Raw genomic sequence first — 27904 nt, 5'->3', positions numbered from 1 at the left:
CCAAAATCACCTTGTTGAATCTTACGTGTGTCTAGTTATAATATATGTCCGTTTATAATATGGCAATTAATTACATAAAACTGTTTTTCAGGGTGAGGGGGTCTCAAATGCTTATTCTTTCGTGAAACTCCCATGTGTTGCCAAAATCGCGCCTGTCGCGACACTGTGGAACGCATCCGGAAGTAGGGGAAATATGTGCGCATACTCTGTTTCCCCTTCCTTCCTGTCTGGCGTTCCTCTGCAGTTACAGCGTTCTGTAGTTTCTGTGTCAAGCTACACAACACAAAAATGGCGTTCACATTCGCGGCCTTTTGTTACATGCTTGCTCTATTGCTTACGGCCGCTCTTATTTTCTTCGCCATTTGGCACGTAAGTATAATGATGTCTTAATCAAACGGTATGATTTGAAAGTGAATGTAGGTATTATATAGAGAGACAATGTTTTGTTCTAAACTAGTGGCAAACGGGCTTTTGGCACCCGTTAACTAACCAAGAATGAATGGCACACACACCAATTCGTGTTGTTGGACCGAAAATACTCATTCGTTTATGTCCACGACCAGAATATGTGTCCTAACTAGCTATCCAGAAACAAATGGGTAACTATTGAGTAACTATTTTGTTTTACATACAATACGTAGCTAGCCACCCGTTAGCATTTAGCTAACTTTGAATGGTAACATCAGCGTATGATTGCTATAGCTAACGGTAGCTTCCTAGCTATATGGAGGTATCTAAAATAGGGTGTAACACAGTAACATTAGTTGGCGAAATAAGATAAGCTAATACACTAATTAACCGGGGGCCTCGTCGAAACATGACAATCCTCTGACTTGATTAGTGCCATTTTCCATGTTTTCTGTTTGTCCCAGTCTTCCAGATTCTATACTTTCTTCTCGGACTCTGATAATAACTCGCTTTCGATGCCTCTGAAGTCTCCTGAGTTAGACTGTTATTGGGATACCAGTTATTAATCCACATGCCTGCATAATGTATTAGTCCCTGTGCTGGCTGTTGTTGTAGCTATTAACGTTAGCTAGTGCTTGAGGACGTTGTAAACAAACACTAGTACAACAGTATCCGCCTGGGGATATTTGTTCTCTAATTTCTACAAAGCTAATTTCTCCTCACTGTTAATGACCACAGTGGACGTGTCCTAATACCCATAAAACCTAGCGGTCGAACAGGGAAATGGTTCCAATCGTTTTTCCACGATTCATTTTTCCCCATTGGGAATTTTTAGAAACATTTAAAATAAGGCCTGTGTTTCATATAGGCTTACTTTTGCGTGATGACTATTTACGTTCACATTAAAAAAAAATCAATCTTGATGATTTGCAATCGTTGTTTATGTTCAATGATGCAGTTGTCTCTGTCATACAAGATGTGGGATGAAGTCGTTTACTTAAACATACATTCTCTTTCTCTACAGATAATTGCATTTGATGAACTGAAGACTGATTACAAGAATCCCATTGATCAATGTAACACATTGAATCCGGTAAGTAAAACATGTATGGTTGTAGGTGACATCTTTCTCCTAGCTTCTTTGACCGAGTACTGATTTGCTTTCTATGATGTATGTATGTATGTATGTAGTAGGATGGATGAGGTTACGACCTAGTGGTCACACTGAGGAGGGATGAGGTTACTATGGCCTGTTAGTCACACTAAGGAGGGATGCGGTTACTACGGCCTAGTAGTCACACTGAGGGATGAGGTTACGGCCTAGTAGTCACACTGAGGGATGAGGATACTACGGCCTAGTAGTCACACTAAGGAGGGATGAGGTTACAGCCTAGTAGTCACACTAAGGAGAGATGAGGTTACTTCGGCCTAGTAGTCACACTAAGGAGAGATGAGGTTACTTCGGCCTAGTAGTCACACTGAGGGATGAGGTTACTACGGCCTAGTAGTCACACTAAGGAGGGATGAGGTTACTACGGCCTAGTAGTCACACTAAGGAGGGATGAGGTTACTACGGCCTAGTAGTCACACTAAGGAGGGATGAGGTTACTACGGCCTAGTAGTCACACTAAGGAGGGATGAGGTTACTACGGCCTAGTAGTCACACTAAGGAGGGATGAGGTTACTACGGCCTAGTAGTCACACTAAGGAGGGATGAGGTTACTACGGCCTAGTAGTCACACTAAGGAGGGATGAGGTTACTACGGCCTAGTAGTCACACTAAGGAGGGATGAGGTTACTACGGCCTAGTAGTCACACTAAGGAGGGATGAGGTTACTACGGCCTAGTAGTCACACTAAGGAGGGATGAGGTTACAGCCTAGTAGTCACACTAAGGAGGGATGAGGTTACAGCCTAGTAGTCACACTAAGGAGGGATGAGGTTACTACGGCCTAGTAGTCACACTGAGGAGGGATGAGGTTATAGCCTAGTAGTCACACTGAGGAGGGATGAGGTTACAGCCTAGTAGTCACACTGAGGAGGGATGAGGTTACAGCCTAGTAGTCACACTGAGGAGGGATGAGGTTACAGCCTAGTAGTCACACTAAGGAGGGATGCGGTTACGGCCTAGTAGTCACACTAAGGAGGGATGAGGTTACAGCCTAGTAGTCACACTAAGGAGGGATGAGGTTACAGCCTAGTAGTCACACTAAGGAGGGATGAGGTTACTACGGCCTAGTAGTCACACTGAGGAGGGATGAGGTTACAGCCTAGTAGTCACACTAAGGAGGGATGCGGTTACAGCCTAGTAGTCACACTGAGGGATTTCTCTGCTGTTATGCTTAATTCCAACCTGAGTATCTGACTGTTAATCTACAGTGATCTTGTCAGTTGTCAAACTCTAACACATTTTTTTGTATTTTTTTTTATCTACAATTTTTATCGGCATAAAGACAGTTGAAAAGGTCAAAAAGATTAAAAGAGTCAAAATTGCGTTGAAGGTTTGTACCAATCTTCGATATAAAATGCCAGTTCAAGTTCAGTCTCCAGTCTGTCATTCTGCACGGGGGGGGGGTGTTTGCAAACGTCTTTTCAGTGAACAATTCTCAGCTTTCTGTGCTGATTGATATTACAAAATGACTTAGCATAGCCAAACCGGCTCAACGCAGTTTATAGGATGTTGTTAGACCCTGACTCGGTCCAACATCCTCAAGAGTTGAGTCCGATTTTTTTATTTCACGTTTATTTAACTAGGCATGTCAGTTAAGAACAAATTCTTATTTTCTTATTTTCAATGACGGCCTAGGAACAGTGGGTTAACTGCCTGTTCAGGGGCAGATTTGTACCTTGTCAGCTCGGGGGTTTGAACTTGCAACCTTCCGGTTACTAGTCCAACGCTCTAACCACTAGGCTACCCCCCGCCCCTACACTCTAACCACTAGGTGAAGTTCAACGGTCAGTTTCCATTTCTCCTTTTCTTGTTTTGTTCTTTCTCGTGCCTGAGCCAGTAGCATAGCAGTCATTGTACACATGTTACTACGATGCATTGCTTCCTGAGTTCTGTGCCTTCTGTATCACCCAGCCCATTTCCCCCTGTGAGATATATAGATCCTTCGTGATTGGAGAGTACAGTAGTTTATAGCATTGACTTCATTTCAACCACTTTTAACATGCTGCTATGTTTCTATGTCTGTAACTGGCTCTTCGGTGCTTCAGATTTCATATATCAAAGCGTAAGGAAATGGGGGGAGGGGGCAAAACTGGGCCCGAAACGTGTTTGTGTACGCTTTTATTTATAATCATTTTAAAGCTTGTATCTCAAAACAGGCACCCTATTCCCTATTTTAGTGCACTACTTTTGACCAGGGCCACCATAGGGAGTAGGGATGCCATTTGGGAAGAGGGGCCTTTGGTCTGTAGGAAGTGTAGTTTATTTGTATTACACTGGAAGAGGTGTTCCTCAAAAGCATTGGGATGTGTGGAAGACTTATCAATGCAGCTATCAATGTTATTGACTTGTATATAGCACTACGTATACCAAGGTTAACTGAAAAGACTTGCAAATGCTCAGAACATGCATGAATGTATACAACCTACCCTTTGTCTCCATATAGTGCTGTCATGAGGATACTTCTGTAATATCCCTAATATTATAATAACTTATTTATTCACTAGTTGGCTGAGGATTTAATGGGAATACTATTTTATTTTTTATTTTTTTCCCCAAGGAGAGATTTTAAGTAGGGCCAAGCCTACATTTTAATAGGTTAGGATATAATTCAATATTTAAAGAGGGAGTATTGTAGTTCCACTGACGGGTCTCCGACAGTTGAACATGGATTTTGCGTGGACAGTGACAGGAGGCTCCTTAAACCAGACTGGTTAATCTGTGTCGTGTTACTGTGGATCTCTGGACTGGTTAATCTGTGTTGTATTACTGTGGTTCTCTGGACTGGTTAATCTGTGTTGTGTTACTGTGGTTCTCTGGACTGGTTAATCTGTGTTGTATTGCTGTGGATCTCTGGACTGGTTAATCTGTGTTGTATTACTGTGGTTCTCTGGACTGGTTAATCTGTGTTGTGTTACTGTGGTTCTCTGGACTGGTTAATCTGTGGTTCTCTGTGGTAATCTGTGTTGTATGTGGTTCTGGACTGGATCTCTGGACTGGTTAATCTGTGTTGTGTTACTGTGGATCTCTGGACTGGTTAATCTGTGTTGTGTTGCTGTGGATCTCTGGACTGGTTAATCTGTGTTGTATTGCTGTGGATCTCTGGACTGGTTAATCTGTGTTGTATTGCTGTGGATCTCTGGACTGGTTAATCTGTGTTGTATTGCTGTGGATCTCTGGACTGGTTAATCTGTGTTGTATTACTCTGGCCTGGATCATTCAGACCTGTTGTACCACAACCCTACTGCCTTTGTATGCCTTAACTAGTCCAAGGTTGCCAGTTTTTTTTAAATCAGCGGCATAAGAATCTATTCTAAATTCTCAAAATAAAGTAGTGCTGTAAAATGCAGAGATTTTTTTTTAAATTCCCCAATTGCTTGACCGTCATGCTTTCTAGACTAGCGTTTTGAGTTTAATAGTTGTTTGTAAACACAACGACAGTAGATTTTACTAGACTTTGGCTCAAGCCTATATATGGTCACCTGGGGGGTTTGGAACAGATGGCTGTAGAATCTAACACCCTCTAGATCAACATTTTGTAGGAATCACTGATTTGAATAGTAAAGACTGGTGGAGTTAACTTACATAAAACGTGAATTCATCTAGGTATATAGTGTGAATCCAAAATGGAATCCTATTCCCCATGTAGTGCACCACTTTAGACCAGGGCCCTCGTCAGAAGTAAGGCACTATGTAGGGAATAGAGTGCGATTTGGGTTTTCATCCTAATCTCTAGTTCTGTTCAAGATGGGCGCCGCATCACAGACCTGCAGATTTGAGTTCACGGGTTTAATCTTGAGTAATCAAATTTGCCCTTAATTAGTTCCGTTTTCTCCTATGGGCAACGTCATATAGCTTGTGTCCCAAAGGGGCACCCTATTCCCTATGTAGTGCACTACTTTTGACCAGGGTCCCTATAGGAAATAGGGTTCCGTCTCCTTCCACATGTTTTAAACGTAGCAGTGCAGGGATAAAACCCACTGTGTCCACCCCCTCCCACCCCCCCTTCCATCTGTGGGCAGTGGCGGGTCATCCTGAACCACCCCTCCTTGATCAAATGCATGGCTTCCATGTAGTGATTCCATCTGCCCCTCCTCCTCCTCCTCACAAGCCAGAGCCTACACCAGATGACATCACAGTAGCTCTGTCCTGCCCTATGGGACAGACAGACAGGATCACTCACCCCTGCGTCCCCAAAAGGCACCCTATTCCCTACATTGTGCACTACTTTTGACCAGGCCAGGGCCCATAGATTAACCAAAGGGCTTTGTTCTTAAAGTAGTGCACTTTTTTTGTTGTTAAATAGGGAATAGGGTGCCATTTAGACGCAGCCTAGGTGTGAGTTGATTCCTCCGGCCCTGGTGTCCTCTCTCTGGTCCAAACGTATATGACATGATGCATGTTTCACATCGTATGTCTCTTGGTAGTGCATGAAAGGTGCGTTCTGTTCTCTGCCCTGCCAACCACCCCCAAGGTCTTGTGCAATGAGCATCTACTGTATGATGTAACGTAAACGGGGGGGCTGTTTCTTCAAAATGTTGATGAAATCTGACTGTTAGTCCCCCATGTCTATTTAATTCCTGTTCATGGTGTCCTGTGCATTCTATTGTTCTGTTGTAATTATTAACATCAAGTGTAAAACAATCAGAGATTTTGAGATGTCTACTTCCTGATTTATTGGTTGTATTCTACAGTCTATTTCAGTTTATAATGAGTCTATTTATTTTCTCAAATCTGAAGACCGGTCTGAGGCAGCCTTCAGAGACTCCTCCTGACTCTTGTCCAGTCTGTAGAATGGTCTGAGGCAGCATTCAGTGACTCCTCCTGACTCTTGTCCAGTCTGTAGAATGGTCTGAGGCAGCATTCAGTGACTCCTCCTGACTCTTGTCCAGTCTGTAGAATGGTCTGAGGCAGCCTTCAGAGACTCCTCCTGACTCTTGTCCAGTCTGTAGAATGGTCTGAGACAGCCTTCAGAGACTCCTCCTGACTCTTGTCTTGTTCATATGACTCCCTCAGTATAAGGCTAATAATGTGTTGTTTACATGCTCCTCCCAGCTTGTGCTCCCGGAGTATCTCATCCATGTGTTCTTCTGCGTGATGTTCCTGTGTGCTGCTGAGTGGCTCACCCTAGGCCTCAACATGCCACTGCTGGCCTACCACGTCTGGAGGTATGTACACATCTAGAACAACCTTGACTTTGACCGGGATTCAACCCTTGGAGTGCTGTCGACCAATGTGCTTTTTTTAAAGGCAATGTTTCCGCGTCAGCATATATCACATTAATGGTAAATGCTGCAGATGTCAACTCAATCTGAAATTCACCTTTAAATGTTGAGCGCGATATAACGCTGGATCAGATTGAGTCTAAGCCTTACATTAAAACATTCTAACCCTTAGATATTCCCGTTGGAACGTTGACCCTTACAACTGCTATTTTTCTTTTTTTTTTAAGAACGATTTGTTGAAAACAACTTGATTTAATCTCGACCTGGGTGACTGATTTCTGCTTTGGTTAATGCTCCCGTTTGTAATGCTGCCTTTCTGTGTTTAGTAATGTTTCTACAGAAACCAGTGTAGTTGACTTAGAAACTAAGCTGAACACAGCTATGTGTCCTGTTTCAATGCTGGAATGCAGAAATACTTCATTTATTCCCCCTATAAGTAAATGTTTAATGTGTTCCTTTAGTTATGAGTAAATAGCTGTGTTTGAATACCCAAACTAACATACTGTATACTACACACTTAATGAGTATATACTATTAGTTCATTTTAGTATACTGTAAACAAACAGTATCCATTCAGTTGAGTATACTAGCACTGTCTGTCTACTGGAAGTTGATACTGTTGCTATGCAACCTCTTGCTAGCTATACATTTTATGACCTTGGGTGTCTTTGTAAATGCAGTCTGAAGTGCCAGAGTGTGCTCTGGGCATTTGTAAATTCAGTTTGTCCGTTCCTTCTCGACGAGAGACTAGCTACTTCCAGACACAAATGACAATTTTACTCTCTCTAGCAGAGCTGGTTAGGCTGTTTTAATGTCATCCAGATCGTTGGTGACGAACTGCTGCTGCAGGCAACAATTTAATTCTACTTTTTTGTTGACGTTTACCGACACCAGCCATTCCACTGGTGTTGCACGTTCGTAAATTCGTCAGTTATTCTGCGTTCTGGCACACTAAGGCGAAAGTGGTCTGAAATCACAGTAGATAGCCAGAGCTAATTTATGTCCATTGAAAAAGCACAACGACTACCACTTAGCCTAGAATGACTTGAATAATCACGTCAATGAACTTTGGGTAGTGTTAGTAATTAGATATGTAGATGGGTGAGCCGGTCAAGGATCGATTCAGACAAAGTGGTAAATTGTATGACAAGTAACAGTTTATTCAGTGTGAAGATATCTAGTGCAGCGTAATTACGGCTCCTCCGTTAGTTCGTATGGAACAGCAGGCAAAGAGACCGTTACAATCAGTACACCACTAATATACAGAACAGAAAGTAGGTTGATTCTGGAAGATCGGATCTTTGGATTGGTTCAGCTGGGGTGTAGTCTGTAGTCTTCCGCCATTGGCTCAGTTGTCTGTCCGTCATCGTAGAATCCTCTTCGGGCGCACAATGTTCAGCTAGAAAGGGGACTATGTGCGTGCGCTGGTTTGTCAGTCAGTGTAATGCGGGAGCTATCCTGTAGGGGACCCCACAGGCTTTACTTTGAGTTGTAGCCCTGTATTAGCAATAGGTTGGTCACCTGCATAAGAAATAGCATTTCTCTACAAAACCCTCTCTTCACGTCTCACCAGAGACGTGACACAACCTCACTAGATCCAGACACAAAGAGAAACTTCTCCCAAAGGGACTATGAAATAAGGCACGGTATTAAACAGAAATAGATATATATGTATTACCATCATGTTCTCCATTCAATCCCACTATGTACTAAGTTGGCTACCAGCCACCTAGGAACTTTACAACCGTCATTTAACAGAGCGGAGAACAACAGCTCAAAATAAAAGTAAAATGCTTGTCTACATAAGCCAACTTTTTCCCACAGGAAAAAGTTGTGATTCCCTCTCTTCACATCTCCAAAGAGATGTGACTTAAACTAGGCAAGTCAGGCGGAATGATCCACTTGCATAGCACATACATACATCCCCCCAAGGCAACAGCAGATATAATGTAAACCTAATAGGCACTCTCCTCCTCATCCTCGAATTCAAGTAGGTCTTTATCCAGCAGAGGAAACATCTGGGAAGGGGAGGAAGGGTCAATAGCTCTAGAGATAACCCTAGTGGTAAGGGAATGGATACATGGAATGCAACAGCATCCACAGAGAACTAAAATGGCAGCGAACACCGAAATGGATACCAAAATGGAGGAAACCAGGGTTTTATATTTACCAAACGCACTCATCCAGGAGTCCCACATCGAGGTATCCATCCCAGAATGAGATTTCATTTTACCATTAAGCGTCCGCAGACCTTCCAGAGCGACCGTCAAACTACCATCCGAGGCTGTGTTATTAGGGATGAAAGTACAACACTGGTCACCAAACATAGAGCAAACTCCGCCCTTCTCAGAGAGTAACATATCAATGGCAATACGATTTTGGAAAGCCATCAGGCTGGTTGCAGCCAGTTGACCATGTACTGCTTCAAAACCCTGCTGAGTCCAGTTGCCTAGTCTTTGGACGTTGTAATGAATATAGTTAATACGATCAACATTCTTGTTAATTGTGCACCACCAACAGATGGATGATTCAAACCCTGCAGCTACCTGATCTATTAACTTATACTCATCAGGCACTCCCCTAGGGACTCCGATAGCGTCTATGTAGGAGGGGTCTCCACTAGATGGGGTGGTGTCCCTCCTTGAACGTCCCCTATATCCCGGATTCACTCCCTGGATCCGCAGAACAAGGTCCTCGGCTCCTATAGGGTAGATAGAAACAGGCAACAAGAGAGTAACAAGTGCACAGCGTCCAGTACTGTTGGAGGGTAACTTATCAAACAGGACCGTACTACCACACCACCACCACACATCTGCTCTGGATATTGGCCTGAGGCTCCCTTTAATATTAATTGTATCCAAACACCAATCCGCAGGAATCCATCCCACCTCGGTTCCTCCTCCCGTCATATTGACACAAGTAAAATTTGCCCTTGCAACCTGGTTGGAAAACACTGCGTTCCTAGTGGTGAATTTAGTAACCGGATAGACCTCACCCCAGGCAGTACAATTATCCCTGGGGTTATCTGTAGTCATAAGAGGGATTAGACATGCTAGAGTCACTACTGCTGGGACAATGCGGAGCAATGGACGAGCTCCCATGCACACCACACAACTCTGCCTGGTGGTATTTGCAGCTTCCTCGGTCAATAATAGCCAATTATTGGAAAAACCTGAGATTCCTGTGGCTGTTAAAATTACATCATCCGGACTTTTAAGCCTGGATATTGCCTCCACCGGGCCAAACAGTGGGGATGACGGGGACCCTTTTACGGGTGTGGTCATGTCATTCCTTACTGTAACCGAAGTCGGTTTAGGATTATTAGTCACGCAAATTCGCCACAACCAATATCTGACCCCGGAATTCCCTGGGGCCAGTATGAAATCATAACACCCTAAGGGCTGGCCCCCTGGCCTAACAGTAAGTTTCAGTCCCGTATTTGTCTTAGTTAGTCAGTCGCTTCCGCCATTTCACTGCCCCCTCGTCTGTTGTCCAGTCTTCCCACCCATTACCTGTCTCCCCCACCAAATTCCTCCAAGACCAATCGCCAACCTTCCCTAATGTCATATACCAGACATGTCCGGCAAACCAGAGTGCATTGGCCCCCACCTGTTCCCTCCCCTTTAGCCTAGAGTACCCTAAAGTCCCCAAGGGATGTTAATGATATTAGTTGCGTTTGCGGGGACGCAAACGGTCGTGCTCCGTATGTCGTTGGCCTTACAATCAGTGTCAGGGGTGGTGGAATGCCTCTTGCACAAATGATTGGTCAGTTCTATATGTGCCATGGATGTGGTCAGGTTGGATGACCCATTAGAGGGTCCTATATCTGTTTGTAATGTAGGTGTATGATGCTCTAATACCCACAGGAGAATCCCCATGGAAACTCCTGTGACTACAATAAAAATAACAAACACGGGGCCCGATATCCCCAATCTCGTCCAGGGATAGCCCCTATCTCTGGACGACCTGTTAGTTGGTGTGCTGGGGAGTTGCTCCCACATCCTCACCAACTAAGGGTTCTGTGGTTGTAATCAAATTTAGGTCGCTCAAATCGACCCTGACTTCAGTCAGAGTTCTAGAAGGAGTCGGTGCTGGTGTACAATGAGTCAAGTGGTGCCAAGGTGCGCCCGATTTACCTTTGACCTGGACTGAGTGTGAAGTAACCTCCTTCACTTCGTACGGTCCAGTCCACCTGGGATCCGCCCACTTTCTTTTGTGGACCTTGATCCTTACCCAATCGCCGACCTTTACCCTCAGTTGCTCCGGATCTCCCGTCAGCTCCCCCTCATGGACTTTGTGTATCTGTTTGGAAAGAGCTGCGGACAGTTCCGTCAATTTTCTTACATAGGTATGACTGACTATCTGGTGTACATCAAGAGGGGGCAATATGACCTCCCTCTCTTGGTGGACCTGGCATTACTCTCCCTGTCATTATTTCGTGGGGTGAGAGATGAGTCCCTGCCCCAGGTGATGACCTCATGGCCATCAACGCCAGTGGCAGGGCCTCCACCCATGTCAGTTTTGTACCAGCACACACTTTGGCTATCTTACACTTCAGAGATTGATTGCAGCGCTCCACAAGGCCTTGGGCCTGCGGCTTATACACGGAACCAAACTTGTGTATAATGCCGAACCTCTCCTCCACCTGTCTCAGGTGTTTGTTTGCGAAGTGGGACCCATTGTCAGAACGGATATATCTAGGGACCCCATATCTAGGTATGAGTTCTGTCTGTAGCCACTTAATGACCGTTTTCCCATCCTCCTTAGCTGTTGGAATTGCTTCTACCCATCTAGAGAATCTATCTACCATTACTAGCAAATATCTCTTCCCGTTCTTTACATTGTCTTCTCCCATGTCTGTATAGTCTATACTGATGTCTTGGAAACATGCGTTTGGCACCGGGTAGGCCCCCATCGGGGTTTGGTAAGGCTTCTTTGGATTGTGGCTCCCACATATGTTGCATTCGTCACAGAATAAATCTGTCATGTCCTTCATGTGGGGGTGCCACCATATGTACGAAACCTTCTGTAAAGTTCTGAGTTTCCCTTCATGAGTGGGTCCATGGGCTTCCCTTATCAGTTCTGGTCAGAGATTAGCCGGAGCCACCAGTCGGCCATCATGGCATCTCCATATTCCATCTGGTCCCTTAGAGCCTCCCTTCTGTGTCCAAACCGAATGTTCGTAAGGGCCTGCCTCTTCCTGTAGTTCTAGTATGTGTTGGCTTGTCAATTCAGTCCTTGCCGGTTCTATCCCGAGCACCATCTGTCGGGGCTGTATCCTCCTGCGGCCTTGGCTGCCAGGTCTGCGGCATCATTTCCTTGATTGATTCTGCTGGTCAGTCTTTGGTGGCCTCGGCATTTCATTATGGCCACTGTCTTTGGTAAGGACACGGCATGCATCAAACGTTCCATTTGGGCTCGGTGCTTGATGGGTAGGTTACCTGTGGTGGTAAAGTTGCGCCTAACCCATTGTGGTCCATCTATGTGCACAGCTCTGTGTGCGTATGCCGAGTCCGTGTAAATGTTTACAGTTTTTCCTTCGGCTTTCTCTAGAGCTTGAGTCAAAGCCACAATTTCCGCAAGTTGTGCCGATGCTGGCTGGGGGATAATTCCTGATTCCAACGTGACATGTGTTTTGTCATGCAGCTGCTGTACGACCGCATAGGCAGCTACGTTTCCTGTGTCTCCCTTGTAGCAACATCCGTCTGTGTACAGCCATAGGTCTGGAGATGTCAGTGGTTCATTTTCCAGGTCTGGTCTCAGTTTGAGCTCTTGTGCTGCCCTCTCTTGGCAGGAGTGTGCTAGGCCATCTTCTGCGGTGAGTGCATCTGCCATGTTCTTGTCGGTGTTCACAAAAGTGATGTGTGACTGGGTGCATTTGTTCTGGATTTTGTTTTTTCTGTCCGCACTGAAGGTAAATTCTTTGCTGATGAGGTATGCTGCCACCCCGTGGTGGGTGTGTATTTGCATCTTGTGGCACATTACCAGATGGGCTGTCTTCTCAATCGCCTTGGCTACCGCCGCAACGTATCTGGAACAGGCGGTCTGGCCGGTTTCAATGTGGTCAAGTTTTGAAGAGTGGTACATGAGTACTCTTCTCTCCCCCTCATGTTTCTGAAAAAGGACGGCGGATGCAAAGCCTTCCTTTTCAGAAACATCCAGGTGAAATGTTTTACCGTAGTCTGGTGCCGTGAGAGCAGCAGCCACAGATAGGTCAGTCTTCAGGAGCCCAAACGCCGTTGAAGCTTCAGGAGTCCATGTAAGTGGGGCCTGTAGGTTTCTTGGGCCAGCTTCTCGAACAATTTCTCTCAGAGGTTCAGTTCTTTCAGTATAGTCTGGGATGTGAGTACGGCTGTATCCCGTCAACCCCAGGAAAGAGAGCATTCCTGAAACAGTAATGGGCCTGGGATGGTGTAGGATTGAGTCTCTGTGTGATTTTGAGAGGCCAGCCCCCTCGCTTGAGATTTCCCTTCCCAGGAACAGAACGGTTCGTCTGCATGATTGGACTTTTGACATCTTGACTTTGTAGCCTTTGACTGCCAGAAAGTCTAACAGGGTTTTAGTCATTTCTAGACAGAGGTCTGAGGTGGGAGCCCCCAGCAACAGGTCGTCTACGTATTGTATGAGTATCACTCCTTCTGGGATTTTCAGTTCTGCCAGGTGAGTCTTCAGAATATAATTGAAGATTCCAGGGGAAGAAGTGTAACCTTGGGGAAGTACGGAATAGGTAAATTGCTGATTCTCGTAGGTAAAGGCAAAAAGTGGCTGGGAAGCCTCATCCAATGGGATGCTGAAAATGTTTGGGTGACAGGTTGCTCAGTATGATGTGTGGGTCTGGAACAGGGAGATCGATGGGTGTGGTAACTTCATTTACAGCCCGGAAATCCTGCACCATCCGGTATGTTTCTCCTCCTACCTTCAGAACAGGAAGTATGGGGGTGTTCCAGGGTGACCGAGTCCTGTATATGCACCCAGCTCCAAGGAGGCCTTCGATAGTGGGTCTGATCCCCTCTGTCTGTCCATGCTTCAGTCGATATTGGGTTCGAAATATTGGTACTTGTGCCGGATTGGTTAGGGTAATGCGCACTGGTTGGACCTGTAACTTTCCCACGTCAAATGGTGTGGTTGTCCATATTGCCTTGTCTATGGAATCCAAGACAGCAGGGGAGGAAGGGTGATCAGAATATGGTTTCCCGTGGTGCCTGGGGAGAGTGAGACGCTCAGGCTGGCACCGTTCTTCCGTGTCCACCATAGTCAGCCGCCACATCTTTTTGGTGGTTGCCTTCAACAGGCCTGGTGTACTAGTCGCTTCCCAAGTGAGTTTCGAGGCCCTTTTTATCATTGGACCCAGACTTCGGGCCTCATGTCCATTCCCTACTGCGAGGGTCACGTGTGGAGCAGAGTCGGGTCCCAGTTGATACCAAGGTTTAATATGGTGTGGGAGTATGACTGGGGCTGCCACCCCCTCAGGGCCGCACACGATGGTAAGGCAGCGTATGTTTGGGGTAAGATGCATCATGTTTTCATCCCAATCTTGTGTGTAAGGCGTGTCTTCGTCGTCAGTGACGTTGAGTGTGCAGTGCAACTCTGCCTGTGGTGTCTTATAGGGATGAAAAGTGTATATCAGCTTCCTCCATTGGTTAAATTGAAATTGGATGGCAGGAGTTCCAGGTCCAGATGGTAGGCATTTGAGCCAGTAAACCTCCTGTGTGGTGGATAGAGCAGGTGCGGGCAGAATTGGGAGCATCAGGATTCGGGCCCTTGGCGGTGGATCGAGCGTGACCTCCACACCTGACTCAGGTAGATTGCGCATCCTAACTTACAGAGTAGGTCTCGACCTAGTAGGTTGATTGGGCAATTTGGACAATATAGGAATTGGTGTTTCAAACTGGAAGGGCCCCACTGGAACAATAGTGGAGTAGTTTTGTATTGATCTTCAGGATTTCCTGAAACCCCCACCACCTTTACCTTGTCTGAAGAGAGGGGTTGATGAGAATTGATGGCGGAATATGTACATCCAGTGTCCACAAGGAACCTGTGGGTGACCCCTTGTACTACGCATGTAATAGTGGGTTCCGTGTGGACAGAGAATTGTTGGCCATCTAACCCGACTGGTGGTGGTGGGCAGCCTCATTCCTATGGGGGATATCCCTCGGACATCCCCTGGAAGGTGGGACCGGTAGGGGGCGCTGGGTTGTAGGCTGGTTGATATCCCTGGGCAGGGGCTGGTGGATATCCCTGGGCAGGGGCTGGTGGATATCCCTGGGCAGGTGCTGGTGGATATCCCTGGGCAGGGGCTGGGTACCTTTGGGCCCCTCTTCCCCGTTGTCCACCTCTCCTCCCCCTGTAGGCCAAGAATGACTGGCGCTGCTGTGAGGGGGGAGCGGGGCAGTCTCTGGCGTAATGGCCTACGTGGTTACAGTTGTAGCAATGAATGGGTCTTACTTGTGGCGGTCCCCCCCCCCCCATGCTGGTCCTGGGGGGTTGGAGTAACTCGGCTGGGCATAACCTCCATATCCGTAGCTGGCTCCTGGATTTGGAGGGGCGGCGTATACAACCGGTGCCTGTGCGGGGGTCGGTGGTGCTGGAGCGGCCACCAACATCTGGTTCATGGTCTGAGTCAAAATCTTGGCTATATCAGTGGGTTCCTCCGCCACCATTTGCTTTTTAGGCTTTGCGGTCTTTTGGGCCTCATTCAATTGTAATTTGAGCAACTGGAGTTGCAGCGACTGAACTTGTGAATCAGCCGTGCCCTTGTCTTTGTTGTATTGAGAGATGTGATGGTGGACATGGGAGTTGAATTGGGCAGTGGGCAAGGCCATCAGCCCCACTGTGGCCCTAAGCTTGGTTTTCACTTCTGTGGGTGTCCCATTCACCACCATCTCCTTCCACATGCTGAGAGTGGTTCCGCTTTGGTCATGGGGTTCAATGTGGACTGACCTCCAGGTGGTCTTGGCCCTATCTAGGTATTGAGCTGCCTGCTCCCCGTCTTCCATGGCAAAAGAGGTAAGGGTTGCATAATTTTTCTCGGTGGGATATGCCCTTCTGAGCTCATTCCACAGTGATACTCTGTATTTCTCAGGTTCTGTTGCTGACCCCAATTTTCCCAGTCCTGCTATGTTTATTAGGGCATTCGTGGTCGTGTAGTCGGTTGACCTAGCCAATAAGGCCTTCATGTCCCCCAAGGCAAGCCGGACCCCGGAAGTTAGGGACTGAAGCTGAAGCAGCCAGGCTGAGGCACCCCCATGTAAGCTCGGGAGCTGTTCCATCAGGGCCGTTAAATCTTGCATCTTCCAGGCAACGTATTCCTCTCGGTGCGTTGTGTCGTCCATCCTGAGTGGCATTTGATGCGACCCATGTCGTCTTTGGGCTTTTTCTTCTTCTTCTTTTCTCCTTTGTCTGGCTATGAGGCTCCTCGACCGTCTTACTGCCGTTTCAATGTGGGTTGATTTTCCCTTAAAAACTCCTTGTATCAGGACTATTTCATCCGTTTCTCCTGCGACTTCTTCCATGAGTTTCAGTTGGCTTTCTGCCTCCCATACACCTGCAGCCGTGAGGGGAATGTCTTCCTCTGTCTCCTCTTGTGGTTCCATATCATCTCCTTCCTGTTCTTCCGGTTCGCTGAAAGACATTAAATGTTCTTCTTGTCGGCGGCCACTTGTGAAATACTCCTTACTAATATCGCTCCTTGGTTCCCCTCTATGTTCTCTGTACACTCTGGATGTGCAGGAGGTGGGGGTTCCCCTCCCCTCTGACTTCAAGCTGCTCCCGCTGCCCCCTGCTCCATCTATGAATGGATTCCTCGTGTGGCCACTGGGGTGGAGCTGTTCTCGCATAGATCGAGGGGCATGCATGTCAGATGGCCCTGGTGTACACCTTTGTGCACCCACTGGTGTGGAGTAATCCTGTGGGCCAGGCTTTAATTCTTCACACTCCAGGTGGCCCCCTGTGATCAACGTATCCCCTCTAAGTACTCCTTCTTTTACAAGGAACACAGGGGCCTGTGTTGACGCGGGCCCGGCCCTTTTCCCCTTATCAGTATAAGGTGGAGGCAAATTTGGTAGCACCGGGTAAAGGGGTCGGGTCGTTGAGGGCACATGTGTTGGCGGGGCAGAGGGAAATGGATTTGGCGCCATCTCCTGGTGGTGGTCCGTCTGCTCATCTTCCCCTTGTGAGGGAGTGGCCACCCCCATCATTTCCGTTTTTTTATTCAGTTGTGCTCTTAGCGCCTCTTCGATGGCCCAAGTTCCTATCTTCAGTTCCACTTCTGCCCTTTCTCTCTGTTTAGTCCCTTCTTTCTTAAATACGTGATTTCTGTTCTTTTCTGCCTCTTTCTCTCTAGCTTCCTGCAGCGTCTCTCTTAACCCACATTCCATTGTTTTCAGCTGAACTGCGGATGGCGGTCCCCCTCCTAAACAACCTTGTGTCCATTTTAGCTTTAATCCCTCCCAAACTTTCTTCATGTGCTTCCATTGTTCCTTTCCCCCTGATCTATATTCTATTTTTTGTTCTAGGAACTCATTAAACCTCAGCTTTGGAGTATTGGGGGTCGCCATTGTGAATTTGCTTTAATCGTAATTTTATTTAATTCAATCGGAATTTAATCGTAGTTTTAATCGGAATTCTCTCCTTCTATCTGAATATAGTTAGCATATACTTCGCCCGACGTTGATTAATACCCACGATGTACTCGAAGAGACACTGCTGCACGTGCTCTGTCTTATCTCTGAGCTTCTCCTTTGTATGTTTTAGTTCGAGAAAAACGCATGGGTCGGTATAGCATTTGTGGAGCGCACAACCAAGGGATCTATTCGACTAATTAGTCTCAACATTCAAATATTATATTCAGATATTATTTCAATTATACATCAGTCATTTCGTTCCTGATTATACATTTAACACAGAAGTCATAAGTACATACAATATAGAGGTTTCTGATTTATCCAATATCCCTTATTATAATTCTATCTCTCTCCCTCTATCTAACCACCAACAATCTTAATGGAAACAATTACAACCACATTGCATTTTCATATAAACAGTTACAAATAGACAAAACAAGACAAAACATACAAATACAGGTTATATCTCTGACCTCTATTAATCGACCCCTATCAGACCGCACTAAGCGGATTTACTGGATAAAATTCAACTCTAGAATCCAATTCTATCCCCTACTGATCCCTATCGAATTAACCCCTATCAGAATTAATACACGTTATCTCTCTGACCCCTGAAAGCCGACCCCTATCGATGAATCTCTATCAATCTCGCCTCGACCGGTTCACGGGACAAAATTACAATTTCTCCCCTCGGCGTTAGGTTTCTGACTGATCTCTATTCCCGACCCCTATCGAGCTAACCCCCATCAGAATTATTACACATGTCCGACCCCTATCGGAACTAAATTTATATATGTCCGACCCCTATCGGAACTATCTAGGCCTTAAAGTGATCTCTCATCAATTGAAAGCTATCAGACTGTGCTGACCGGGTCACGGGACAAAATTACAATTTATCCCCTCGGTGCCAGATTTAATGAATAGTAATTAAACTATCCCCTCACTGATATCTCATCAATGATTTATATCACACCGGCCGTCGCCGGTTCGTTACTACATATGTTCACTACACTGTTTTTTCGACTCGTCAGCAAATTATAAATTTACACAAGAATTCATACTTACTCGGAAATACTGATCGAAATTTAGACAGACTATACCACAATATGCAAAGTTTGATTTAACAGGTTTTGCTTACCTTATTTATGGTGCACCTTTAGATCAGTTTCCCGAGTCGAGCAGAATTGTTGTCCACCCACCTAAAATCATCACCCGTCGTCCTCCTTGAATCGTCCTTTCCACGAGCTCACCCCCTCTCTCATACCCAATCTGCTCACTTCGACTGGACCGTTAGTTAACCTGTTAGTACTCTAGGGGCAGTATTTCATTTTTGGATAAAAAGACGTGCCCGTTTTAAGCGCAATATTTTGTCACGAAAAGATGCTCGAATATGCTTGGAATTGATAGTTTTGGAAAGAAGACAGTCTTACGTTTCCAGAAATGCAAAGATTTTCACTGTAAGTCCCTTAGAACAAATGCTTCGGGCAAAACCAAGATGTATGACCGACCAGGAAATGCACAGGATTTCTGAGGCTACGTTTTCCATGATCGCCTTATATGGCTGTGAATGCGACAGGAATGAACGGACTCTTTATCTTGTTTCCCCAAGGTCTCTGCAGCATTGTGACGTATTTGTAGGCATATCATTGGAAGATTGACCATAAGAGACTACAATTGCCAAGTGTCCCTCTTGGTGTCTGCGTGGCATTTGGTGCGCAAAACTCAGCTCCCAGTATTTTTCCATTCGAATCTCAGAACAAACCAGGCTACAAGGATGGTGCTTTCAATGGAGAGATATATGACAAACCACCTTCAGGATTGATTCAAACAACGTTTTCCATGTTTCAGTCGATATTATGGAGTTAATTCGGAAAAAAGTTCGACATGTAGGTGACTGAATTTTCGGTTAGTTTCGGTAGCCAAATGCATGGTAACAAAAGGGAACGATGTGTCCTACACAAGAATCTTTCAGGAAAAACTGGACATCTGCTATGTAACTGAGTCTCCTCATTGAAACATCTGAAGTTCTTCAAAGGTAAATTATTTTATTTGATTCCTTGGCTGGTTTTTGTGAATATGTTGCGTGCTAAATGCTAACGCTAAATGCTAAGCTAGCTATCACCACTCTTACACAAATTATTGATTTTCTCTGGTTCTAAAGCATATTTTGAAAATCTGAGACGACAGGATTGTTAAGAAAAGGATAAGCTTGAGAGCAGGCATATTTATTTCATTTCATTTCCGATTTTTAGAAATCGCTAACGTTGCGTTATGGTAATGAGCTTGAGGCTGTAGTTACGCTACCGCATACGGGTTTGGGCGGACTATGAGGTTAACTATCCTCTGCGTACCAAGTTCTGTTAGTAATTAGATATGTAGATGGGTGAGCCGGTCAAGGATCGATTCAGACAAAGTGGTAAATTGTATGACAAGTAACAGTTTATTCAGTGTGAAGATATCTAGTGCAGCGTAATTACGGCTCCTCCGTTAGTTCGTATGGAACAGCAGGCAAAGAGACCGTTACAATCAGTACACCACTAATATACAGAACAGAAAGTAGGTTGATTCTGGAAGATCGGATCTTTGGATTGGTTCAGCTGGGGTGTAGTCTGTAGTCTTCCGCCATTGGCTCAGTTGTCTGTCCGTCATCGTAGAATCCTCTTCGGGCGCACAATGTTCAGCTAGAAAGGGGACTATGTGCGTGCGCTGGTTTGTCAGTCAGTGTAATGCGGGAGCTATCCTGTAGGGGACCCCACAGGCTTTACTTTGAGTTGTAGCCCTGTATTAGCAATAGGTTGGTCACCTGCATAAGAAATAGCATTTCTCTACAGTAGTTAGTTAGGTATCATCTAGTTAATATACGGGCAAGTTCCATCTTTTAGTAGCTTCTACACCTGCATTGCTTGCTGTTTGGGTTTTAGGCTGGGTTTCTGTACAGTACTTTGAGATATCAGCTGATGTTAGAAGGGCTATATTAATACATTTGATTTGGATTTAGTAGCCAATTAGCGTTAGCTAGCTAGCTAACATACAGCTACATACTGATGTAATGATATGCTACGCGTAAGGATAGCGTAGGCAAAAAAAATGTCCGCCCACATAACATGTAGCTTAACTTATTTGAAAAGTCATTACTTTATTACACTGCTCAACCTTTGTCATTAGTTAAAGCAATGAATTTGTATCCACTCTCGTCGGACTTCGGCTTCATATTTTCCGCCATTTTCTTCAATTCTGAAACGTTATGAAGCCACGCCCATTTTCTGAAGAATTGCATTTATGGGCCCTAAAAGCATGGAAATCGTGTTCACTGCTTGTATACTTTGTATTTTGGCGAATGTAGTACGACATCTGGGAACTTTTAGCATACTATCTATACCATGACCAAAAAAGCATACTACGTACTCAAATTACATCACAAATAGTGCTGTTTATATGAGTATTCGAACACAGCTAATGTCTTGTGTTTTCATGCAGGTATACGAGTAAATGTTTCATATGTTTCTAAAGGGTAAGCATACATTTTGTCTCATATGTTTTTCTGCAGGTATATGAGCAGGCCGGTGATGAGTGGTCCAGGCCTCTATGATCCAACAACAATCATGAACGCTGACATCCTGGCCTTCTGTCAAAAGGAGGGCTGGTGCAAACTGGCCTTCTACCTCCTTTCCTTCTTCTACTATCTCTATGGGTATGTTATTATCTCTACCACCTCTCCTTCTTCTACTATCTCTATGGTTATGTTATTATCTCTACCTCCTCTCCTTCTACTATCTCTATGGGTATGTTATTATCTCTACCTCCTCTACTATCTCTATGGGTATGTTATTATCTCTATTTCCTCTACTATCTCTATGGGTATGTTATTATCTCTACCTCTATGGATATGTTATTATCTCTACCTCTACTATCTCTACGGATATGTTATTGTGTCTACCTTCTCTACTATCTCCACGGGTATGTTATTATCTCTACCTTCTCTATGGGTATGTTATCTCTACCACCTCTACTATCTCTATGGGTATGTTATTATCTCCACGTCCTCTACTATCTCTATGGGTATGTTATTATCTCTACCTCTACTATCTCTATGGGTATGTTATTATCTCTACCTCCTCTACTATCTCTACGGGTATGTTATTATCTCCACGTCCTCTACTATCTCTATGGGTATGTTATTATCTCTACCTCTACTATCTCTATGGGTATGTTATTATCTCTACCTCCTCTACTATCTCTATGGGTATGTTATTATCTCTACCTTCTCTATGGGTATGTTATTATCTCTACCTCCTCTATGGGTATGTTATTATCTCTACATCCTCTACTATCTCTACGGGTATGTTATTATCTCTACCTCTACTATCTCTATGGGTATGTTATTATCTCTACCTCCTCTACTATCTCTACGGGTATGTTATTATCTCTACCTCTACTATCTCTATGGGTATGTTTTTATCTCCACGTCCTCTACTATCTCTATGGGTATGTTATTATCTCTACCTCCTCTCCTTCTACTATCTCTATGGGTATGTTATTATCTCTACCTCCTCTACTATCTCTACGGGTATGTTATTATCTCTACCTCTACTATCTCTATGGGTATGTTTTTATCTCCACGTCCTCTACTATCTCTATGGGTATGTTATTATCTCTACCTCTACTTCTACTATCTCTATGGGTATGTTATTATCTCTACCTCCTCTACTATCTCTACGGGTATGTTATTATCTCTACCTCTACTATCTCTATGGGTATGTTATTATCTCTACCTCCTCTACTATCTCTATGGGTATGTTATTATCTCTACCTCTCTATACTTATTATCTCTACGGGTATGTTATTATCTCTACCTCCTATCTCTACTATCTCTACTATCTCTACGGGTATGTTATTATCTCTACCTCTACTATCTCTATGGGTATGTTATTATCTCTACCTCCACGGGTATGTTATTATCTCTACCTCTACTATCTCTATGGGTATGTTTTTATCTCTACCTCCTCTACTATCTCTATGGGTATGTTATTATCTCTACCTCCTCTACTATCTCTACGGGTATGTTATTATCTCTACCTCCTCTACTATCTCTACGGGTATGTTATTATCTCTACCTCTACTATCTCTATGGGTATGTTATTATCTCTACCTCCTCTACTATCTCTACGGGTATGTTATTATCTCTACCTCTACTATCTCTACGGGTATGTTATTATCTCTACCTCCTCTACTATCTCTATGGGTATGTAATATCATCTGCCTATTCAAGGCTGTCTGGTTTTCAGGTGTTACTTGCCATTTATAGTAAATACATGGAAAATCTTAGATCTTCTCTATTTCAAATAATTATCCTAACGAATATCACACCATTAGTCATTTTTGTGTATTTTTTTTAACCCAGTCTTCACTCCAGACGATATGCCAGAGAATCAATTTAAACATCCTCGGCCTAAACAAATGCTCTTTATTTTCCTGATGTATTTGTTTCCCTCTAACAGGATGATCTACGTGTTGGTGAGCTCTTAGAGCGGTCAGAGGAATGATCTGCATGTACGAGATGAAACACTGTGGTTTTAGTGGAGAAGCTGAAACCGGGACCTGCAGGAAGACTGATTATTTACCACAGAGCGATACAAGATGTCTGCCGTTTCAACAGGATGGACAAACCTAACCTCCCCTACCCAGAGCAGACATTACTAAACAAACAACATTTCTCCCTTTTTATTTTCAAATTGGGTCACAGCTTTCCTCTCGTTCATAGTTTTAGTCAGTCCAGTTTTTTTGACCCCCCTCCCTACTTTTGACTGTTTACAAATTAGAAGAGATTCTGTTGTGATCAACACCGTCAGTTATATTCAGAGCTGTGTTGCTTATTATCTAATAAATACTGTATTAAGGATGTGAAAAATTATTTTGTGTTGGGCTTGTCATAATTACATGCTTATTCAATTGTAGAATATTGAAAATACTTGTCTTTCCCAGACACATTTGAAAACTAGAACTCACCTAAATAGGTGTATAAAGGGTTGAATGAGTATTATCTTGATCACCTGATGGAAAATGTGTTGCACAGACCGGGACAATCAGTATGGTTGTCTTATATCAAACTATTTGATACATTTAGTTTAGGTTTACTATGCTTTCTGAAAAACTTCTCATTCTACTTTTGTGGCCCCTTGTTATACATACTTGCTTTTAAGGGGCGTTTTTGTTTGTAGATGCTAATAAGGCTATTTTGATGTGACGCTACAGCAATCCAGAGTAGACATTTCTGAAATGTGTGATAACGTTCCTACTGAGGCATATCTGTAACCATTGAACCTGCTATGTACTCAAACCAATTCCATCATGTACCCTTTTAGATTTGATTTTGGTTTAAAAATGTTTATTTCAATTTTGGCTACCAAAAAAATAATTATTTATTTGAAAATGTGTCTTCTGCCTAGTTTTACACTCCTATTTGTGACCATTTCAGGATCTCTAATCAGGTTTTCTTGATTTGATTTCCATTTGCAGGAATTTGACTACTTTCTAAAAAGATAAAGAATATTTATCCCAATGTCTTCTGTAATTTACTTTTTCTCCAACCGGTTAAGTCATCAGGAAGTAAATTGATGTTGCTTCACTTTCCACATGTTCATACTAGAGTAGCTAATTTCACCAAGGAAAATGTGTTCTGAGAACACATTCATGGTAAGTGCTGCATATAATCGGCCCAATCGGGGGGACAAAGTCTTTAAAGCGGATTTTCCACAGTACAGATTGAATCTAGACCCCAAATCACAACTAGTGAATGACTCCAAATAAACCTACCTTCATTACACTGATGTGCACCATATTGGTTTAATTTCCTGGCTCGATGGACAGAGCTGATCTGCCATTATGCTGTACAAACATGGAGCTCGAGCCTCAGACGACAGTCCCACATAATTAGAAGCCACTGTATGAGTCAAATAGTTCTTGCAAACCCATATCAAAGGCACTCATTAATCATAATGTAAAGCAGATATCGGAGCACGGTGACACGATAATCTCTAAAACGTTTAGTTTAAGAACAATAGGGCTTTAAAAACATTTTTAAAAAAAAAAAAGTGCTTTAAGAGAACACATACAATCATGTCAAACCATCTCTTCTTGAGAGCGGTTAATATTCAATGCTTTATTACTCCCAATTAATTTAAAAAGGACAGAGTTCAGTTGATGTTGAAGGGGAATGGTATCACCGCGACACCGATCGCTCTGTTGAGATTGCCTTGGTCTCTTGGTAGGCAGAGTATTTTTCCCGGAACTCATGCAGGAAGTTGTATTGCTGAAGGAGGAAAGAGGAAGTTAAAGCAACATTATAGAGAATCTGGACAGACAATACATTAGTGGCTCCAAATCGGTTTCTGCTCTCTTAATGAATTTATGGCTCAGCAATGGAGCTGGCAAGAGCAAAAACAGATCTGGGACCAGGCTTCCACAATAAGAGATTTTTGATAGAAAGATTAGAAGTGTCTCCTCACCTTGACTGTCTGAATGGCCCCACCCCCTCTGTGCTCTCTTAGGATCTCGATGGCTTTGTTGGGAGTCATGGAGACTGACAGTTGAAGCAGCAGACAGGCAGCAACTGTTGAAGACAGAGACACCCGTTCAGAGTCATGTTGTTGAGGCAAAATGACTGACTAGCAATTTTTTTTAAATAATAATAATTCGTACTTAGTCCAGAGCGACCCAGACCTCCATAACAACTGGCGAGAGAAGCACAGAATATATTAGTAGTTAAACACGTGTTCGTTTTGTGAAGACAGGAACGTGCTACCGGCACTTTAAAACGACCCCCCCCCCCCATCTCAAATATTTTAAGATTGCGCTAATAGGGGCTAAAATTAATGCATCAAGTCAAACGATGAACTTGTCAAAAGCATGATTTTATTGCATGACACCATCAGTAATCCAAACTAACACTTTCCTACTCACTGGATGACAGTCTTCCGGTTGTTGTGTAGGTTGGCTTGCAGTCCCTCCAGTATCTGGCAGCACTGCTGCAAATCAGGGGTGCCCCCGTCAGGGAAGGGCAGGTGGTGCACCACGAGCCCCCTGCTGCCTGTAGGTCTCCAGCAGGCTAGGCACACGGTACTTATGGAGCTCTCCTCTGGTACAGAACACAAACACATCCTGCACCCCCTGGTTCTGCAGCTCACCTGCAGAACAAGAAGATGTGAAGATACTTTAGGCATGTGGACCAAATGTCCCCCTATTCCCTTATAAAAGAGCACCCATAGGTAATAGGATGCTGTTTGGGACACCATGTCAACAAGCGGATTCAGAACAACACTACAGTCACGTCGGCTTTGACTGCACCGAAAGACAGAGAGAAGATTTACCTCCCTCCCTCCTCCTCCTCCTCCTCTCCTCCCACTGACAATGATTACCCATGATGACAAAGACATAACAGTTCACAACCCATCCAATCTCACCATAGCCCTCTCAGGGGAATTAGCCTACTATTAGGACACTTGATTTCACAGAAATAGGTCAACTTACCAACATCTCTCAGTAAATTTCTTCTGATATCTTTGAATTTGCACCCTGGCAAAGGACATATTCCAAGAAACAGAGAACAGTCCACTATGGACAAGGGCAACCTGTCAGGGAGAATGGTTGATCAATGAACTACCAGGTCCGTTAGGCTATGTATAGATACATGGGTCACCTACTTGATCAGTGACATGTGTAACCAGGCCAGTGACCTTTGCCCTGAGTCATGTGTCAGTTAGCAACTTGCCAGGAGATCTGGAAAGGTGTCAGATGCTCTTCACAAATTTCCTCTTCATCAGAGGATGAATCAAACTCACTGGTGGTCCTCATTGTTTCTGGCTGAGGCGGGGTTGGAAGGAAGCTATGTCAGTCACACACATTTTTAAACGACATTAACCGATAGCGAACTAGTTACTGTAATGACAGAAGAAGTAGGTGCACTGGTCCACTGGCGACCAAACACACACACACTCCATGTCTACATGACCGTCTTGGTCAAGGGCTGTTTCAAGTTAACGTTAACTCCTGTAAGATCTCTCATATCTGTGTTAATGTGGAATCGGTGTTAGACATTAATTGTTAGCTAGCTAAATAATACTTTGATATGAATGATACACAAGCTAACGAGCGTTAGCTGTCTGACCTAGCTATGGAGTTACCATCGTGCTATTTTTTTTTTATAGCATCGTGAGAACATTGCCTGAAGTTAATCAGAAGCTAAAAAAATTAATAAAGATTTTCTTACCAAATAGACAATGAATTGACGTTTTTTGTAACAAATGTTGACAGAGAGTTCATGAACGCTTGTCAGCTACGATTTAAAAAAACACCGAGTGTCCAAACCAGCCAATCAGATCCAGGCTCGACTCGTCCACGCCCAAGAGTGCACTCGATTTAAGGCTCGGAGTAGCCCGGCCGGTCAAAACCACTCATTCATATGATTTAACGCAGGCTGCTCGTCTGGCGTGGACGCACCCAGGTAGATACGAACTGTATCAGGTATCCGTCAGTGCATCCCTTGCACAAATGCACCTGCTTTCAAAGGTTCAGGGCGCCGCCACGAGTGCAGAGTCAATGAATGAAATGTCAGTTTTTGCTCAAATAAGTGGATTTGGATGGAGAAAATTTCACTTGATGAGATATTTCTTGATGATCTGAATGGCGGTGGCAAATAACGGTAAGATAACATTTATAGTTTCATCAAATTGTTGGTAGAATTTCATTTGAAGATGTTTCATCATTTAATATGGGTAGGTTGACTTGATTTTAGACTACATAATTATTATAACTTTTAGATGTAACTGTTATTTTTAAAGAACAAATGGGATATATTGTAATATCATATTAATCAGATTTCACTTTTCTTTCCAGTGAACCTAATATATTAAAATAGAATAGAGAATATAATTACTTATCAACTTAATCATCTGAAGACTTGTAGGAATTAACTGGTGTATGGGCTGTCTTTATGTTTTAATACTGTATCTGATCTGTCCTTCTGCTGTTAGGCTTAGAAGGAGGTAGTTTGGCCTCTGTCTTTCACCCCTGCAGTGTAGAGCTGTTTGGCAGGTTAGTCACTTCCCCCTCACCAGGGGAATTGCTGGCAGGGGCAGTTCTAGCTTGGGTACTATAAACAGACACCGTCAGACCACTGACTATAGTACAATAAGTATACTACATTTATGATTTGGTGCAGGTTTCCTTGAAAAATATTTATCAAGACAAGACAGCCGGACATAACATTCAGTCAGGTTGTCAGGACTAACAACTTGTTAATGTTTCACTTCGTATTTTATAAGGAAATACAAAACTTTTGATCTATCTTTTATTGGGTCAGTCAGTGACTAGGTTAGTCAGGAGCATAGAAACTATTGAAAGAGCTTTTAAACCCTGGCAATTTGAGTGGTACACTCATTCTATAGATGATATTTCTATGGTTAGGAAGAGGTTACCATGACTACA

At 43.9% G+C, this 27904-nt stretch overlaps 2 protein-coding genes across 2 annotated transcripts; one reads left to right on the top strand and one right to left on the bottom strand.

The window, feature by feature from the left end:
• Window positions 1-213: 213 nt before the first annotated feature.
• Window positions 214-23981, top strand: cnih1 (cornichon family member 1). Its single transcript, XM_065004387.1, has 5 exons — window positions 214-369; window positions 1433-1501; window positions 6631-6743; window positions 20970-21113; window positions 22921-23981. Exons 1-5 carry the CDS (start codon window positions 289-291, stop codon window positions 22946-22948), a joined length of 435 nt encoding a protein of 144 aa, XP_064860459.1. The 5' UTR covers window positions 214-288; the 3' UTR covers window positions 22949-23981.
• Window positions 23982-24536: 555 nt separating this feature from the next.
• On the bottom strand, window positions 24537-26787 carry cdkn3 (cyclin dependent kinase inhibitor 3). Its single transcript, XM_029652855.2, is given in 8 exon segments — window positions 24537-24731; window positions 24928-25031; window positions 25121-25152; window positions 25382-25500; window positions 25502-25605; window positions 25949-26049; window positions 26190-26281; window positions 26688-26787. Coding segments are annotated over 7 exon segments (633 nt in total). The 5' UTR covers window positions 26273-26281; window positions 26688-26787; the 3' UTR covers window positions 24537-24641.
• Between the last annotated feature and the right edge of the window lie 1117 nt (window positions 26788-27904).

Source organism: Oncorhynchus nerka, linkage group LG18, assembly GCF_034236695.1.
Source record: "Oncorhynchus nerka isolate Pitt River linkage group LG18, Oner_Uvic_2.0, whole genome shotgun sequence".
Lineage (NCBI taxonomy): Eukaryota > Metazoa > Chordata > Actinopteri > Salmoniformes > Salmonidae > Oncorhynchus > Oncorhynchus nerka.
This window is presented reverse-complemented; position numbering and strand designations above follow the sequence as displayed.

Coding starts and splice junctions, on each gene's coding strand:
- cnih1 (XM_065004387.1), top strand. CDS start 289: ATGGCGTTCACATTCGCGGCCTTTTGTTACATGCTTGCTCTATTGCTT. Junction 6,744..20,969: donor CTGGCCTACCACGTCTGGAG/GTATGTACACAT, acceptor GTTTTTCTGCAG/GTATATGAGCAGGCCGGTGA. Junction 21,114..22,920: donor TTCTTCTACTATCTCTATGG/GTATGTTATTAT, acceptor TCCCTCTAACAG/GATGATCTACGTGTTGGTGA.